General features: G+C 54.0%; 1 protein-coding gene across 1 annotated transcript in view; it reads left to right on the top strand.

Moving 5' to 3' along the window:
• LOC132213898 (protein Daple-like) overlaps window positions 1-18,378 on the top strand; it is a 58,182-nt gene that overhangs the window by 29,299 nt on the left and 10,505 nt on the right. Inside the window, exons 13-20 of the mRNA XM_059660779.1 lie at window positions 426-571; window positions 8,639-8,776; window positions 10,078-10,488; window positions 10,981-11,222; window positions 14,038-14,181; window positions 16,307-16,453; window positions 16,559-16,598; window positions 18,084-18,229. Coding sequence (XP_059516762.1) covers window positions 426-571; window positions 8,639-8,776; window positions 10,078-10,488; window positions 10,981-11,222; window positions 14,038-14,181; window positions 16,307-16,453; window positions 16,559-16,598; window positions 18,084-18,229 — 1,414 coding nt within the window. The remainder of the gene's footprint in view (window positions 1-425; window positions 572-8,638; window positions 8,777-10,077; window positions 10,489-10,980; window positions 11,223-14,037; window positions 14,182-16,306; window positions 16,454-16,558; window positions 16,599-18,083; window positions 18,230-18,378) is intronic.

The raw sequence follows: 18,378 nt of genomic DNA, 5'->3' as shown, positions 1-18,378 counted from the left end.
CCCTCGGCTGAGCCTCCCGGACACCCACCACTCTGAGGCTGGCACAGAGAACGCACTCTCTTTGCCATCTGTTAGTCTCTGCAATCCTTGACTTGATGGTCAGGTTACAACTTTGTAAAAAAGTGGTTCCAGCAGTTCCACCATCTTGAACTTTTGCATTGGCTTCTCTCTGCCATCACCTGCTTTCTTCTAAGTTCTGCTTGCTCCCCTAACAATCCCAGCTGAACCAGCAGAGGGGCCATAACCGCCCGAGGAACCCTCATGTGCAGACAGCAACAGCACCCTGGGAAAAAGGGAGGGCACCCAGCTGACACTCCCGGCCCCCCAAACCCAAGGCTCAGGGTAATGGCCATCTCAGCGCCGGGGGCAGAGAGCAGAAGCTGAGGCCCCTGGAATATGGGCTCTGACTCCACTTTGCTCTTCAGCCTCCAGTTGCTTCCTGAAGCTGGACCAGGAGAAGCAGAGCCTCCAGGGCACCATCCAGGGGCTGCAGGACGCCTCCCTGGCCCTGCAGGAGAGCAGCCTCCAGCGCCAGGAGCTGGAGAAGGAGAACCAGCAGCTCAGAAAGCAGGTAACCGTGGGTGCTGTCCGGAACATACGGGCATATAAGTGGCCAGGGGGAGCACCCAGGTGTCGGTGAGCATGCGCAGCTGGGGGACAGGCAGAGTCCAGTGCAGCCACGGTTATGGTAGGGGGACAGGAGGCCTCCTGGAGAGGCGTCACGAGGCAGCATGAGGAGTCCCTGCAGCAGTGAGACCGCACACGATGGACCTCTGTGTGCCTCGTTGCCTTCATCTGTGAAATGGGGTTAGCGATGCACACACCTAGTAGGTGTTTTGAGGATGGTGTGAGTTAGTGCAGGCAAAGGGTCCCGCGTGTGGTAAGTGCCTCATGGAAGGAGAGCAGCGCCCTGTTAGAAAGCACCGGGCGGGGCCAAAGTGCGGGCCGCGGTCACACAGTGGCCGGTCACTCAGGCAGCGTCCTGCACCCCGAGCTCCGCAGCAGGTCCGGTTCCGCAGCGGGCGGGGCGGGTACAGGGAGAATCTCACCTCGCGGCCTTGGCACCGCCCATCTGGGTCCCTTCCCTTTGCTGAGCATCATGGGCTCCAGCCGCTGCCAGTCTCTCAAGGGCTCTGGTCCAGATGCCTGGCCGTGTCCTCTGCGGAGGAGGAGGTCCCCGGTGGGTCGCCTCTGGCCTGGCTCGAGGGCGCTGTCTGCAGAGACTGTCGCCGGCCCTGAGGCCAGCGGGCTGAGGCCATTGAGGGGAGCGCGAAGGGCCACCGTGTTCCTGGTCGCCAGGCCCAGGGACCCCTCGTTCAGGGCCACCTTCCAAGGCGGCCGCTGTGTCCGTCCCACGTCCCTCGGTCCAGGGAGGCTACCGCGCTCCGCAGGTCAGTCCAGCCGGTGTCGGGCGCGGACTCCGGCTCCGCGAGCCTCCCTGGGAGCCATGGCCTTCACAGAGCGCTGTCCTCCTAGCTTGCGCACTCAGTCAGAGCATGTTGACGCAGGCGGGAGGAGGGTGGTGACGTTTACATAGGTGACGCCTGGTTGCCGAGGACCTGGGCTCTGGAGAGTGCGCAGTGGGAGTGTCAGGAGGCCCCCCCTTGGCCTCACACGGGAGGGCGGCGCCCACAGGGGCAGTGGCGGAAGCGGATCTGCTCGCTTAGGTGGCGACCTGGACACTGCAGTGACCGCGGGGCTCCTTTTCCCGCCTTCCCGCCAGGCGGGGCCAGTGATAACAGTGAAAATCCCAGAAGGTAGGATGGCAAAGCAAAGCGGTTTGCATTTGTGAATCTCCAACACGCACTGTCTGTTCTTTATGCAACGCATCTACTTAATGCAATAAAACTCTTTGGAAGGCCCAGCAAAACCCAGTTTCCTCAGGAAGTAGCCATGCCTCCCAGCGTCATGTGGGAATTCAAGCCCGGCCTCTACATCTCCTCACAGACACGGAAGGGCCTAGGTAACATGGCTCCATCGCCACAGGCAATTGAGAGATTTCTCTCTTCTCCAGAAAACGTTCAGAAACAAGCAGTGATGAACGTTCTGAGACAGATGTCATAGGGCGGGAAATGTGGTTCTCCACAGCTGGATCAGTCAGGATTTCCCCATCAGCTCAGTCACACAATCCTGGTTATCACGAGTCTCCAAGCTCCCAATGGCGTCAGGACACACCGTCATCGCTGCGCCAACCAGGCAGAGCTCTCCTCCCTGCCCAGGAGCAGACACTATAGCCGTGAGCAGCACCCAGAGGACACGGAGATGGTCACTTTCGTGAGGACAGGAACCACCTGGCTGGAGCCATGGCCCCGACAACAGAAGAGGCAGCAGGAGAGCTGGGAAGGGGCTTCATCTCCAAACGAGCAAGTGTCCAAAGGACAGTGTTTTTATAGGGTCATCCTAGGCTGAGTTGGTCTGGGAATGTTTCGTTAAAACTGTACAGAACAGTTTTGTAAGTTGCCACATTTCTTCATAAAATTTTTTAAACATATAGCTATATTCTAATACAGAACTGAGAAGACTTGTGACGACAGCTTTTACATGGATAGCCTTTCACCTCAGGGTTTCATGAAGAGGAAAGGGTTTTATGCAAAAGAAAGTTCCACAATTCCTAATCGTTTTAGAAATTGAGGAAGGCGCGTGTTCTATGTATCGGTTGTATCATAAAGAAAATATTTTAATGCTCTGTTATCTATTGTATTGCAAGAACCTGCTTATTAGTGAATCACATTTTGTGTATATAATAGAAAACATTCAAGTTGGTGGTCTAAAATGCAGTAGTATTTTGTTAACAAATGAGAAAATGTCATTTCAGTGATTCATTTTACTAACATTTGAGAAAGATTATTGGTGAAGTTTGGGATTAATCATATTGTTTAACTTCATAGAGAATGTAAGTGTAAGTTCTGTGACATGCTCTTTGAGTTTTGCCTTAATTGGTTATCAAGTGTAAATCTTCACTTCCTATTTCTTTCTAAAACATTAGAATTTTCTCGTTAAATCATATTTAAATAACTGAAGTCACTCAGGAAGTTAAATATCTCTAAATGTATTTTTTTAAATTAAAAATTCAGTGCTAGTGTAAATTCTCCTTTTCAGGAAGAACAAAAATGCAAATGCGGAGTCAGATAAAATGATTTACTGAAAGTATGCTTGTTTGGGAAAAGGTTCACAAAGCCTTTAAGTGCTGCCTCTATTACTGGAACTTTAAAAGTTTACAATTTTTAAAGTCCCTAGGGTATGTGTGCAAGGACACATTTTATTATAGGGATTATGCATGTTGTCTTTCTGTTTGAACATTTGAAAGAGTTAAGTCTTATACACATTCTAGTTTTAAACATTTTAAATCCTGTTAAAGCTTTTATGTATCAAGATGTTTCCCTTAAATTGTAGAACTAGTTTATAAAGGATATATTTGGATCCTGTTTAATAACTATAGCATTTTGTACTGTTACTTTTTAATATACTGAAAACATAAAACAAACAAAAAATAAAACAGAAAACACTGGTGGGTCCCGGAGAGAAGCCGCGATGGAAGACTCGCTCCCGTGTGGAGACCATGGATGGGCTGTTTCAGGGCTTGCCTGCTGGTGACAGGAGTGCAGTGCCCACTCTCTCCTTTCGGTCGAGGGGATGAGGAAGAGGAGATGGCGGGACTGCATTGCCTTTCTGGACAAACCAGGTCTTCCCAGTAGCACAGTAGAACAGTCGTCTGGGAGGACAGACAGGCTTCCCAGCCAGGTTCATCCTACAGTTACCAGGACCCCATTCACATGGCAAGAAGGGCCCTGAGAGGCTAGCAACAGCCTCCCTGTGCTGGTCATTCTGGGTCAGAGGGCCTCAGTCCATGTAGCCACCACGGGTGACACAGCTGCGCCACGGGCTCTGAGCACACCTTGACGGGTGCCCGGATTCCGGATGAGGGAGGCGCAAGGTCACTCTTGCTTGCTGACCACCTGGCAGGACTGGTGCTTTCAGGTGTCTGGGTGTCTGTCCTGACCTGCCCAGAGGTCCTGCCAGCATCATTTGCTGAGGCGGCCCCGGCAATGGCAGGGATGTGGGCTGCAGACCGGAGACCTGGGTCCCGCAGGTCATGGCTCTGCTGGAACTTCATCTCTGGGTGAGGCTTGGGACCATCCCTCCTCCTGTGCAGTGGTTTCTCCAGGCCTCTCGTGGGACGTCCGAGGTTCCGTGACTCACGCTTCTCGTCCTTTGAGGCACCGTGTGTCTTCTCCCTGGGGGCCAGGAGGAAGCCCCTCCTCATGCCATGTCTCTCCCTGCAGCGCAGCTCAGGGAAAGCCACCGGACAGTCAGGGTTTTAGATTCACATGGGCTGGGCACAGGGTATGTCTCTGTAAATGGCAGCCCGACCTCGGCCGAGATAGAAAGGCTTGACCTTTAGAAAGATGAGAACCTCCAACGGGGCGGGTCCTCAGGGGTGAGCTGCAGAGGCCTGCGCTGTAGCCTCTGGCCCAGCTCCTGGCAGGGCTGAGAGATAACCCCTTACGCATCTCCTGCCCTCGGGGTCCACTCCGGTGCCCCCTCCGCACACACAGGACTGGCGGTGGGTGCTGCCTCCCCACATGACTCCTTAGTCCTGTCTCTCAGGTCCCATCCCCACTTCTGCTCCTGATCAGTTCCCAGTAGGACCCCAGGGCAGTCCTGCCACAGCCCTTGGGAGGCCTTTCTTGGCTCTGAGCCCCTGGTGGGAGGGAGGGGCTCCCTGTCCTCCGCCCGTTCGGGGCCTGGCTGCATCATGGGTCCTCCCTAATGTTGGATCGATGGTGCATCTGGGCCATCAGCTAAAAACCATGGGGGACATGGCCTGACATTGACCTCCCTGGAGCCAGGGCAGGCCCAGCCTTGGACACGTCCAGACAACATGGCCCTCTGGGTGGTGTCTGAGAAGGAGAGACAAGGGTCAGCCAGGACAGGCGGCCCGGAGTTCCAGGCCCCCCGGTGCCAGCTCGGCTCTCCCACCGCCCAGTGTCGCCCAGGCTGTAGGCTCGCTTTGGTCTGTGTAAACCTTAGTTCCTGAAGTTCTCATCCTTCCCTGTAACTCACGACCCTTCTGTGGACCTTAGAGAGGGTGCGTCCCCCACCCTCACTTGGCAAAGACATCTAAGAGTTCATTCCTTCAGGCAGGAGTCCTGATTTTGAGAGGAAGAGGGCAGCCCTTTGGGGCCTATCATGGGAACACAAGTGCAGCACAGGAACTGATGGGCAGGCCCCTGGCACCCGCGTGCTCTGGAGACCTGGACCTCCCCACAGGAGCCCTCGGCCCAAGCCTGGTGCTTTGAGGAGGACGGGAAACCCATCTCAGCCTAGAGAGCTCTCCCTAGGGGAAGGGAGGGCCTTCAGGGAAGGACAGGAGTGAGGGCTCCAGTTCCACGGAAAAAAAGAAGCAGAGAAGATGGTGGTGTTCAGCAGTGGGGCGGGGGTGGACAGGGGGCAGTCACATTTTCAGACCAGAAGCAGCCACACCAGATATGCAACGGTTGGGCATAACATTCCTTTCACTGGGACAGACAGGACGGCAGGGGAGAAGAATTAACAGTAAGATGGGGAGGGGGGTGGACAAGGCAGGAGGTTGGGGGGCACACACCCCAGGCCCCGTCTGAGAGAGCAGGCCTGGGGTCGGCCCACTGCGGTGCGTTCAGCTCTGCTGCATCCTCACTGTGGGGCTCTGGGCAGATCGCTTGACTCCCTGGGCCGGTGTCCTTCTCTGAATGAGGGGGAGTGACAGCTGTGCAGGGCCTTCCCCCTCAGGGCCAGCTCCAGAGTAGGTGCTGCCATCAGGGCAGATGCCTACTTCCTGCTGAGCCCAGACCTGGTGCTAGGAAGTGAGGCAGCGATCAGGAAGGAGAAGAAAGGTGTTCTCACTTGTGAGAAAGACTCAGACACATAGCTCCTTGCAGCGCCTTTTGCTGTTGAACCTGGCTGGGTGGGGCTGCCCCATCCTCGGGTCCCCATGTTGGGGCAGGGGGCTGGGTGTGCCCACAGGGTGCTGTGAGGGCAAGAATATGAACTCCACTGTGCCTGACCCTCCCCGTCATGGGCAAGAAGCTGCCTGCCTGCTGCTTCCGAGGAGTCTGGAAACTGTGCCCAGACCTGTGAGATAAAGGCAGGGCGGCCTCACCCAGGAGAAATAGGCAGAGCTGGCATTAGAGCAGCGATCCTTCCGGGAGTTTGTCAACCTGCTTGTGCCAGGCCGCCCACAGCCAGGTGAATGGAGCTGGCTCTAGGTCCTGCTGCTCACAGGGTCGCTGGACGTCTGAAGGTCCTGACCCAGAGGTTCTAGTCGGTGGCCTGAGATCTGGGATGTTTAAAAGCTCTGAGAGCCACCTGATCTGGATCATGGGGCTCCTCTGTTTTAGTTTTAGAGCCGTCATCCCAAACCAGCATCAGGGTCACAAGTCAAATGCAGGCTCTTGGGCCCCAGCCCAGAATGACCATGTCAGAAGCTCTGAGGGTGGGAGGGGCCTGGAGCTCTCAGGAGGGGTCAGCTCTTGTTGTACCTGCCTCCTGCCAGGTGTGAGATGAGCACATCACCCTGACAGAAGCTGGCGCCCATGCCTGCTGCTTGCTGGCCCTGTCAGTTACAGAAACCCGCTCGTGGTCACAGTGTTAGCAGGGAGCAACCCTTTTCTCCTCCCGTGTGGTCATGAGTTTGGTATCAGTGGGAAGGGACAGCAGCACAGGCCTCGCCTGGGAGTCGCACCTCAGGGCCCACCCTGAGTCTGAATCTGCATCCATCACGGTGTTCAGGTGTCAGGCACAGAGTGTGGGACGTGCAGGTCCAGGCAGTTCATGTTTAGGGAGTGGGCACTGGTGGTTCCCGCAGAAGAGCTCCGTGTCAGGCCGCTGATTGGGCAGTCGTCCAGGCAGGACGGAGCTGGTCTGGCCTGGGCAGCAGTGGGGTGTGGAGGGGGAGCCACATGGGGAATGAGGACAGGCCTTGGTGGTCCATTTAGTTGGCGGGGGAGAGGAGGGAGAGAGATAGCAGAGGACCCCTCAGAGCAGCTGGATGAATAGGAATGTCACCAACTGGGTGAAGTCCCTGTAGGACATCCAGTGGTGGCTGCTGGCCCCAGGAATGTGGCCTGACCCTCAGGACAGTAGTGGACATGGCCTAAGATGGAAGCATTGAGAGTGAGCAGTGGAAAGCTGGGAGGGAAGCTGACCGATGGATGTCCATGTTCTTTTTCTCTACCATGAGCTGGAAGTGTACACCATGGGCTGAGAGGTGATGGTCCAGGGTATGGGGAGCTCACTGCACAACTAGACCTGACCTGGGCAGCGGCTCAGGGACGCCACCCAGGAGCCAGGCTTCTCCCTTCCTGCTCTGCAGCCTTGGCAGTGGCTGATGTACCTCCCCAAGAAGTGGGCAGGAAGATTTTCCCCTTGAGAAAAGGCTTGATAAAGTGTTCCATGGGGCTGACAGGTTTCGGGTTTGCTTTAAAACACAGTTCACTCCCTGAAACGGACTTTTGCATGGGCTGGGTCTTTGGCTCCGCAGATTGAAGACTTGCGAGTCCAGGTGGAAAGAGAAAAGCAGACCAGTCAGGATCTGGAGACCCTCAGTGAGGAGCTGATGGAGGAGAGAGAACAGCTGCTCCGTGACATAGAGACCCTGAAGGCTGAGGAAGCCCAGGAGGTAGGCCCTCCAGCACCCATGCCTCCGCTGTCGCCTCTGCCTGCAAGAGGGAGAGTCCAGGGTCACAGCCATGTCCTGGGAATCCAGCAGTGATTCCTGGGTTACCAGTTTCCTCATCAGCTGCAGTCTGACCAGCAATTCCAGCCACAGCATAGGGGCAGGGACAGTTATTGCCCCCAGGGACACTGGCCATCTTGCTTTTGATTGTGATGACTTGGGGGGAGGAGAGGGGAGGTGCTCCTGGCTGTGGTGGGGAGAGGCCAGGATGCTGAAAATGTCCTGCTGCACACGGGACAGCCTGCAGGACAAAGAAACATCCCCGTTCAAATGTCCAGCATCACTGAGAACCCTGGCAAACCTCCAGGGTTGATCCACCTCACAGTAAAAGAAGTCCCAGGGTAGGCCTCCCAGTGCTGGGTCAGGGGCTCAGGGATGCCACCCAGGCCCCAGGCTTCTCCCTTCCTGTTCTGCAGTAAATCAGAAGAAGCCTTAATCAATAAGCCAAATTTATTTGGAGTCCTATTCATTTTCGCTAGCGCTAGCGGGCCCAGAGGAACTCTTGCTTCTCAAATTCTGGGGCCCAATATGGTGGAAGTCTTCTCAATTTATATATTTTTCAGCTCTTTGTTTTCCAAATTTGGAATGAGACTTCAGGACCTTCTGAGAAAAAGTCCTGTTTGCTGGGACAGGGCTGTGAGACCATATCTTAAGGCCTGGCCTGGTACCAGCACTGACTACTCTGTCTAGGCCATATTTTATGGCCTCTCTGGAATGGGAAGTAGTCTTATTTCCCTATTATTTAAGCAAGTAAATGTTTACAGAGTAGCAGGGTTAAAGTTTTAAACAGCAGTTTTTACCCAAGATGGAGGTTACTGTACTTCATAAAGTGTTCCATGGGGCTGACAGGTTTCGGGTTTGCTTTAAAACACAGTTCACTTCCTGAAACAGACTTTTGCACGGTCTGGGTCTTTGGTTCTGCAGATTGAAGACTTGCGAGTCCAGGTGGAAAGAGAAAAGCAGACCAGTCAGGATCTGGAGACCCTCAGTGAGGAGGTGATGGAGGAGAGAGAACAGCTGCTCCATGACATAGAGACCCTGAAGGCTGAGAAAGCCCAGGAGGTAGGCCCTCCAGCACCCGTGCCTCCCTTGGCTCCCCTGCCTGCAAGAGGGAGAGTCCAGGGTCACAGCCATGTCCTGGGAATCCAGCAGTGATTCCTGGGTTACCAGTTTCCTCATCAGCTGCAGTCTGACCAGCAATTCCAGCCACAGCAGGGGGGCAGGGACAGATATTGCTTCCCAGGGACACTGGCCATCTTGTTTTTGATTGTGATGACTTGGGGGAGGAGAGGGGAGGTGCTCCTGGCTGTGGTGGGAGAGGCCAGAATGCTGCTAAATGTCCTGCAGCACATGGGACAGCCCGCAGGACGAAGATCCCCCTTCAAATGTCCAGCTTCACGCTCAGAGCCCTGGATAACCTCCAGGGTTGATCCGCCCCCACATTACAGGAAGCCCAGTGCTGGGGCAGTGGCTCAGGGACGCCACCCAGGAGCCAGGCTTCTCTCTGCTCTGCCAGTCTTGGCCGTGACTGTAGTACCTCGCCAAGAAGTGGGCAGGAAGGATGTGGAGGGTAAAGAGACAGAGGGAAGGCCTCCTGGGATCCTCTGTGGACATCTCATTGGCCACACCTGACATATGACTAACCCTAGCTGCAGGGGAGGCTGGGTATCAGGTACTTGAGTTCTTCAGGCTCTCTAGTATTGCAGAAAAGGGGGCTTGGAGTGGTGCTGTGTATACTTAAGAGACATGCATCCACCCTCCCCTGATACGGCTTCCAGTCTAGCAGTTTCAGTGATAGATGACAAGCCAGGTGACTTCAGACCTGTGCTATTGAGGGAATATACGTGGGTCCAGGGCGAGTATTGTTAGGTGCAGGACATTTAGAATCGTGGTGCAGGGCTTCCCTGAGGTGCAGTCAATCATACTGAGCCTTGGATGATGAGAAGGAGCCAGAGAAGCTGGAGGCTGGGGGTGCAGGCAGGTGAGCATTCACAGCAGAGGGAAGATCATGTGCAATGTCTGCAGGGGAGAGTGGCGTGAGGAGCCGCCACTGGGGTGGGCGGCCAGCTTGTCGGGCCCCTGTGGACCAGGGTAAAAAGCACCAAGGAAATCGGTTTCATTGTTTTAAGTAAGAGAAGATGTGTTTTCTGTTTCTAAGTCATCTGGCTGCTGTGAAAGTGTTTAGACTTGAACTGTCTGGGTGAGGATCTTCGTGCCCTTCACCTTGTGTCCATATCAGCCCTTTGGGGAACATTAGGACGTCTTTTGGGTCCATGATGAGATGGTCATTCCAGACCTACACTCTGGGCTCCTAGTTTGGACCGAAATCACGCCTGTGTCCTTTCCATTGTGTTTTCCTGAAGATCAAGGATCTTGAACAAGTGGTGCGTTCGCTGCGGGAGCATTCACAGGCCAGCAGTGAGGCCTGCGTGCAGGACATCGAGAATGAGAGCAAAGTCCTCCACCAGACTGTGATGGAGACCAGCAGCAGAGTCAGCAAGCTGGAGCGGGAGCGGCAGCAGCTGCACCAGGACCTGGAGCAGGTGAAGGAGCAGGCGACGCGGGCGCAGGAGCTGGAGCAGGAGCTGCACCGGCTGCAGGAGGAGAACGAGATGCTGGCCATGGAGGTCAGCGCCCTGAGGACAGCCCCCGAGAGGGTCCACACCCTGGAGCGGGAGAGCCCGGACCTGTTGCTGGAGAACCAGAGGCTGCAGACGTCTCTGGACACCCTGCAGCCCGAGGGTCTGGAGCGGGACAAGCAGCTGGACACCAGGGTAATTCTGGCCTCAGAATGAGTTAGGACGGATTCCTCCCCGGTCAACTTTCTGGTGGTTTGAATGCGGTTGGATGGGTGTTGTGTAAATATCGGAGAAATGGGTTGGTAGTGCTGTTCAGGTTCTCTATGTCCTTACTGATTTTCCATGTACTTTTCAAAGTAGTCAGAGAGGGTACCCAAGGAGCTTATCCAGAGAAAGGGCATAAATTGCCAAGAAAGGTCACATGTGCAGAGAGGGGCCCAGGACTAAGCTTAGGCCCATGGGGCAGTCCGTTTCTGCCCTGGGCCTTCCCACAGCAGCTCCTTGAGTGCAGGTAGAACTGTCCTCAGCTCGGCTGGGTGTTGCCTGTCCTGAGGGTCCTGCAATTTTGGTGTCGACACTTGACCTGCTCTTGGCCCCTCCCTGCATGTGGGGATGTGGGGTTCTGGAGTCTGTGGTCCCCCTGGGCCTGCACTTGGTGAGGCATCATCCCCTTCTCCCTCCCAGCAGGTGGAAAATTCCACTCTGAGCTCCCAGAGCGCCTCGCTCACTGCGCTCACAGAGCAGAACATGCAGCTCCAGCACCAGCAGCTGGTGGCAGCCCACGAGGCCCTGCAGCGGGAACACGGGTGCCTGGGTGCGCTCCATGAGCACCTGTCTGGGGAACATGAGGCCCTCATGGATGAGTACAGCCGCCAGAAGACACTGCTGCGACGGACCCTGGAGCTGGAGAGCAAAGCTCTCAGTGACAGGTGCGTGCCTGCAGTTGGTGGGTGACTGACGGGCTCCCCTAGGCTCCTGTCCCCTCTTCACTCTGGCCCCCTGTGTTTCCTCTGGTCCCGCTGCTTCACATTGAAGAGAAGTAAATAAATCCACCATCACCCTCAGCAATGTGGAGTTGGTGCGCCTGGAGGCTGAGGGGCAGGAGGATCCCCCAGGGGAGAAGGGTGTGCCCACTAATCCTGGCTCAGGGAAACCAGGTGTCAGCATTGGCGTCCCAGCTCCCCTCAGGATTCCTAACCCCTCTTCCTTTTTTTCTCCAAACCAAGGACAAGGAGGGGGAGGTTCACCTCGGCTGCCTATGTTCAGGGGCGTGCCTTACCGAGCTCCCCGGGCCTTTTCCCTGTACAAGTCTCACAGTCTTGGCTTCTGATTTTCTTTTTTACTTCTAATTTTGGAAACTTTGGAATATATGGACCCGTACGGAATAGTATAGTGAAAAACCCATGTTCCCCTCACGTGCAGCAGTATTACCAATACTCTGTCATTCTCATGTCACCTTCACCTCTGACTCTTCATACACCTTTTTTTAAAGGTAAAACTGATGTACCTTAAATGCATAAATCTTAACTTTGTGCTTTTGCCAAATCAAGGTTTTGTGTGCATGTAGTCAGCCAACTTCGGCCGAGCTCCTGTCCTGGCAGATCCCTGATTGCAATGACCCCAGCGGGTGCAGCAGGACCCAGAGGCTGGGGAAGGTGTGTAGTGCATAGGACTCCAAGGTGGGGGTGAGAGAGGGAGAGATGCACTACAGAGAGGGTCTCCCACACTTGGAGCAGCACAGGAGAGAGCTGTCCACTTCCTGTGCTTGTGAGTTGTCCCTGCTGAGTACTTCTCTTGCCTCTGCCTCAGCAAGATGCTAGGCAAAGGCTGGGGCTTCCCTGGGAGCAGCTGAGGTGCAGGGATTTGGCATCACAGGGACCAGGGAGGGCATTAAGCCTGCAAAGCCTGCGGAGGGTGCCTGCTGCTACTTGATCTTGGGGGCGATGACGTTCATTTACACACTCACCCAGTGCTTCCTGTGGACTCTCTCTCCGGAGCCTTCCACCGCTTTCTCCACCCAGATTCCCATCCTTTGGGGGTGCCGAGACGTCTGCTCCTATCAGACTCTCGTTTCTTCCAGCCAGAATGAGCATCTTCTGCCTTTGGCATCTCCATCTCTGCCTCCTCCGCACCCATCCTGTGTTCACGAGACGCTTAGTGAGCACCCACTGGGCGCCTGGTGCTGTCTAACATGGTTTGAATGCACCCAGATGACTACTGATGGGAGCCTCCTGTGGTGCCCACCCCTCACCAGGTGCTGCGGGCCCTACCCTCAATGATAACCGTGTGGATATATTCTTATGGCTGTTAACATGGGAAGGTTTGTACAGGTGGCATTTGACTGGTCTGAGGGAGGAGTTCATTGCTCTGCCTATGACTCCTTGCTTGGTGGACCTACTGTGTGATTCAGTGGTTTTTGCTGGTTGGACAGATAGCTGGAGGCCCTTGGTGTGTCTGCAGCAGGGCTGCAGTTTGGAGGTGGAGGTGCCTGGAACACTGGCCGGGGGCTCTGTATTCATTTCACCTGACACTTGACTGAGACACTTGCTCCTTTGTTCCCCTGGTGGACATGCACTGGGTGTCGAGCCTCATACCCAGGATTCAGTGGGGAGAAGCACTCGCAGTTTCTGCCATGCCTTAGGGTGGGTACTAATGTTTGTGATATGCTTGATCCTGTGCTTTTCCAAGACACAACAGGGAAGCAGGAGGTGGGGGCCATAATGGTCCATAGCCCTGTTTGTCAAACCTGGATGAGAAAGATCACCGCCCTGAAAGCCTGATAGAGCCTCCACCCCCACCTTCCACTTCCCACGTCCCGTCCCAGCAGCCTCCACCCGTGGCTAAAGGCCACAGGAAGGAACTTTTGTCTTCCAACAGCCACCTGAGCAGGTGTCTGAGTCTGAGTCCACACAAGTGTTGGCTCCAGGCAGATGGTACAAGTACAGCTGATATGGGGTGGGCGGGCGGGGATGGAGGGCTGCAGGCAGGGGCTGAGACCCTGGAACCTGGGTGGTCTCTGTCAGCCTGTCTCTGGGTGTGGACACCTTAGGAAGGGGGTCTGCAAAGGGATTTTTCTGCCTGGGGAAGATTGAAAGGTGATGACTCAGTCTCCACTTTGGACCTGGGGAGGCCTCTGAGTCACCTGAACAGGGAAGGTTCCTGCAGGAGGAGGAACAGCCTGGGGCTGGTCAGGGGCTCCCTCTTGTGCTCTGCTGCCCCCCAGCGAGGGCTGTGGGGGACCCTCTACAGACTGAGACAGGAAGGAAATAAAAGACCGAGCTGGGGGGGAGGCTGGGGGAGAGAGGGGGCAAGGGCTGGACTGGGGGTGCCTTGAGGAGCAGGGTGCGGAGTTGTGTTCCTGAGCTGGGGTGGAGAGCTCACCCAGGGCCCCTGAGGGGGACCAGCTGTTATGGGCAGTGGAATTCTGCTGTATTTGCAGTGGTTTCTTTGAGAAGGGCATGGAGTTCAGAAAACAGTGGTTTTGTTCCCAGTGGGATGAAGGAGGGAGGCTGCTTTGACAGGGACTGGAAGGGAACATGGAGACACGTCGGGTGGGAGGAGGGGAACTTGACTCCTGGGCTGGAGGAGACCCCCAGAGCTGGCCCAGTGACTGTCCCCTCTCTCTGTCCATCCCTGTCCCCTGTCCATCCCCCTCTCCCTCAGCTCTGCAGAGAGAAGCTGCTCACCCAGGCTTTGAGGTCTCCCTGGGTGTCCATTCTTAGCGGGTGTGTTTCCCTTCAACAGATACAAGGATCAGCTCCAACATAAGGCGGCGCAGGAGCAGCTGGGGACGATCTTGACCACCGAGCAGGAGGCTCTGCAGCAGGAGCAGAGGACGAGCGCCATGGCCGCCGAGGAGAACCAGAGGCTGCAGCGAGAGCTGGACAGGTAACCACCAGGCCCCCTGCAGCGCCTCTGCCGGGATGCCATTCAGACCCACTCACTCAGCACCCGCTGAGCTGAGCTCAAGTGAGACCCCTGGTGATGGTGCATTTTTACCAACCCTGCCCTGGAAGCCCCTGGTGGGAACAAGGTAAAGGGGCCTCCAGCTGGTGGCTGGAAGGAAGGACTCCGCAGCTGGGATGGGGCATTGTCTCGGTTTGGACAACATCCTCTCCCACATTGTGATGCTGATGACTGTTGGGCAGGGGCACCTGCATCCTCTAACACCAGCGATTCTGTGAGGGAGAGAGGCTCGGTCCTCAGCATTCACGCATTCCCATTTGTGAATTCACCTCCTGGCTAAAATGCACTGGTGACCCCCAAATGAGTGCCCGTGGCCTGTCATGGACGTGCCCAGAGTGGGAGATACTGGAGTCACCTGATGTGCACATTTGCAGCTGAGGTTGAACAAGGCCTTTGACCCCAGACTTATTTCAGCTCTCACCTACCAGCGTCCTCTTCATGGGCCACTGAGTGCCATGGTGTTCTAATTTGTGCACTTTGGTGGCGATTTCGCTGTTTGAAATGGCCCCCAAATGGAGTGCTGAAGTGCTGTCTAGTGTTCCCAAGTGCAAGGCTGCGCTGGGCCTCATGGGGAATATTCGAGTGGCACACAAGGGTCATTCGGGCCCAGGTATGGTGCTGTTGTCTCTGAGTATATTACACGAGGCATCTTTATGTCTTGATGAGTTGACAAAATGTGACCAGAGACTCTCAGGAACTGGTGGGAAAGTTTCAGTACTCACTAATTCAGGGTTCGCGTGGCTGGGTAGAACATTATACTGCAAATCACGAGAATTGACTGAGCTATTGTTATCCTTAAAAAAAAAAAAAAAACAGCAACAGAGGAGGAAACGGGCTCAGGGAGATTAAACAACTTGTTTAAGGTCAATATTCCTAGTTAGTGACACAGGCAGGATTCAAATCCAGATCTTGCCTCAACCCAGAGGTATGACCACATGAACTCTTCCTTCCCACAGCCCTGATTTAATATGTGCTTTGGGGCTGTAAACTCAGCTGCCTGCAGTGGCCAGGCAGGCCCAGCAGGTGGGGAATTAGAGTCAGCAATAGACCAGGCCCTGGTGGAGAATACACCTCAGCTAGAGGCTGTCAGCTGGGAGGCAGGCCTGGCTGCCAGGTCTTCCTTCTTTATGCTTTTTTTTTCCTGAGAAGAAGATATCTGAATGTTGATGGGAAACTTAAAATTTTTAAATGCTGGTAAAATAATTTTTTTTTTAAGCTGCTTTTTGGGGGCGGAACAGAGCACCGGGAGGACCTGGAAAAACTTTTGAGGCTCTGGACCCTTAAACCTAAACCCAGCGATTATTCACAGGACCACAACGGAAGAATCTTTTTATCTTTTTCTGTTTCCTTTCTTTGTTATTTTATTTTTTGTAGTTGACTTTATTGGAGAGACATCAATTAATAAAACCATACATGCTTTAAAATGAAATAAAATAAGTAAATGTTAAATTTTTTTTTAAAAAAAAGCTGTGTGAGCCAAACTTGACACACCTGTGCTCAAATTGAGTCCATGAGCCTCTGGTCATATGAGCTTTTTGGTATATATCTTCCCCAGGAATCCCACTCGGGTAATGATGATGGTGATAATTTCAGTGGGTTTAGGTAACAGTCCAGAATCTCCTATTTTATTTATTTCAAGTGTTGAAATTAGAAAGGGGCTTGGAATTGGAAGAGCAGGACATAGACATAGAGTCTTAGAGCAAAAACGGTCTGATTCAGTGTTTAAGTGTTTGAAACAAAGAACCCTTTTTCCAAGTAGGCAGATGTGCCAAAGCAGAAAAGCAGAAAGGACTTTTACAGGGATGCTCTGTTGCCGTGGTGTCCGAGCCTGCCTGTCCTTCTCCCCCAGCCCGCAGTGGGGCACCTGGGGTAGCCTCCTGGAACCCCAATGAACACATTTTGAAAAACGCTGATTTTGTTCAACCCTTCATTAACACATGAAAAAAACTGAAGCCCAGAGAGGTTGCAGTTTTGATTAAGGTTGCACAACTGGGACAGAGCCTGGGAATGCGCCTCAGCCCTTGGCCCTGTGTCTCTCCACCCCTAGGGCCAATTCCCTGCACCAGCAGCTGAAGGGGGAGCATGAAGAGCTGCAGACCCACAACAAGAAGCTGCAGACCTCCCTGAACGACACCCAGCTGGAGGTGAACCGCTGGCAGGCCCTGTACGAGGGACTGAAGGGGGAGCATGAAGAGCTGCAGACCCACAGCAAGAAGCTGCAGACCTCCCTGAACGACACGCAGCTGCAGGTGAACTGCTGGCAGAACCAGTGCAACTGGCTGAGGGAGGAGCTCCAGAGCACGGACATCTCGCTGACTGAGCAGGACAACCACTGCCAGGTGAGGCCAGGGCTGGAGGCCCCAGGACCCTGGGTGGGCCTGTTCCCTGGGCTGACGCCGTGGGCTCAGCCAGGTGGGAATGGGTCCTCATTGGCATCTCTGCTCAAAGAGTGTGTGTGTGAATGTCACACAGAGGCAGAGAAGAAGCCAGAGGCAGTTGACTGGGACGAACACCATGACTGGCAGGGGTGTGCTACAGAACACCTTTCACCTCATCTTTGCTTTTTGCAGGGTCGGGGCGGTGCATGGAAACAGCCAAGTACCGTTTTATCTCTGTCCTCTCGGCTGAGCACTCTGCTCTCTATGTCATCTCATTTAATTCTCACAATGATCTTGTGAGCTGGGGTTCCCATCCTTGTCCCTCTGAAGTAGCGGGTTGGGACCCCGTTTGTCTGAAGACAAAGTTTGGGACTTCCTGCTACACCAACCGCGATGATATTCTAGAGCAGGAGCTGGCCAGCCTCAGCCCAAATTTCAGGTCCAGCTTCATGCCTGTTTGTGTACAGCTGAGAACCAAGAATAGCTTTCACAGTTTTTAATGGCTGGTGAAAATCAAAAGTAGGATAATATTTGGGGGCAAGTGAAAGTGACATAAAATTTAAATGTTGGTGTCCACGAGTAAAGAATTTTGGTTTGTTTTTTAAAACACAGACACACCCATGCATGTGCATTGTTTCTCTGGCTCCTTTCCTGCTGTAATAACAGAGTTGAACAGTTGCAATGGAGACCACTGTCGGCCTGGAAAGCCTAACATATTTAGTACCTCACTCTTTACAGGAAAAACGTGCCAACCCTGCCTAGATCAGAGATGTGCAATAGGAATATAATGCAGGCCACCACATGTAACACTCAGCTTTCTAGTAGCCATATTCAAAAAGTAAAAGGAATCAGGTGGGATTGATGTAGGGGTCTGTTTTATTTAACCCTTATATCTAAAGTATCACATGTAACCCCAAAAGCTTATTAATGAGATTTTTTTATAATATGTTTTTACTGACTTTTTGAAAGAAACATCCATCAGCTGCCTCCTGCATGCCCTCTACTGGGGAATGGAGCCAGCAACCCAGGCATGTGCCTTCATCAGGAACTACACTGGTGATTTCTTGGTGCATGGGATGACACTCAACCAAGCCACATGCACCGGGCAGCTTATTAATGAGATATTTTACATTATTTTTTGAATCACTATTAAGTCCTTGGAACCTATTATGTATTTTGCACTTATGGCTCATCTCAGCTCAGACTGGCTGCGTTTTCAGTGCTCAGTGGCCACACATGGCCTGTGGCTGCCTGATTGGACGGTGCAGCGGCAGAAGGCTTGGCCATCCCCATGGCATTGGCCGTATTGGTCATGCCAGCTGACGTAGATCATACCAAAATGGCCATCTTTGTGCACGTGGCCTTTTTCTCTTTTTGGAAGTAGATTCTCAGCAGTGGAATCACAGGAGTGTGTGCTGTTTGAGACATTGTCCATCTGTGTTTTAGCTGCTCTCCCGCCTCAAGGGCAACTTGGAGGGAGAAAAACGTGACCTGCAGAGCCAAATCCAAAGGCTGAAAGAGCAGAACCAGAGGCTTTTCCAGGAGGATGTGGAGAACAAGGACCAGCTCCACGAGGAGCAGCAGCAGTACGTGTGAGGGGTGTGGGCTGACGGATGCCCGTCAACAGAGGGGCCGTGGCTTCCAGCTCCACGACTAGGCCGCACCATTCTGGGCAGCAGAGAACCCCCTGGGTGCACTGGTGTCCCAGGCAAGGGGACAGACTATCTTACCAGCACATCTT

Source organism: Myotis daubentonii, chromosome 12, assembly GCF_963259705.1.
Source record: "Myotis daubentonii chromosome 12, mMyoDau2.1, whole genome shotgun sequence".
Lineage (NCBI taxonomy): Eukaryota > Metazoa > Chordata > Mammalia > Chiroptera > Vespertilionidae > Myotis > Myotis daubentonii.
This window is presented reverse-complemented; position numbering and strand designations above follow the sequence as displayed.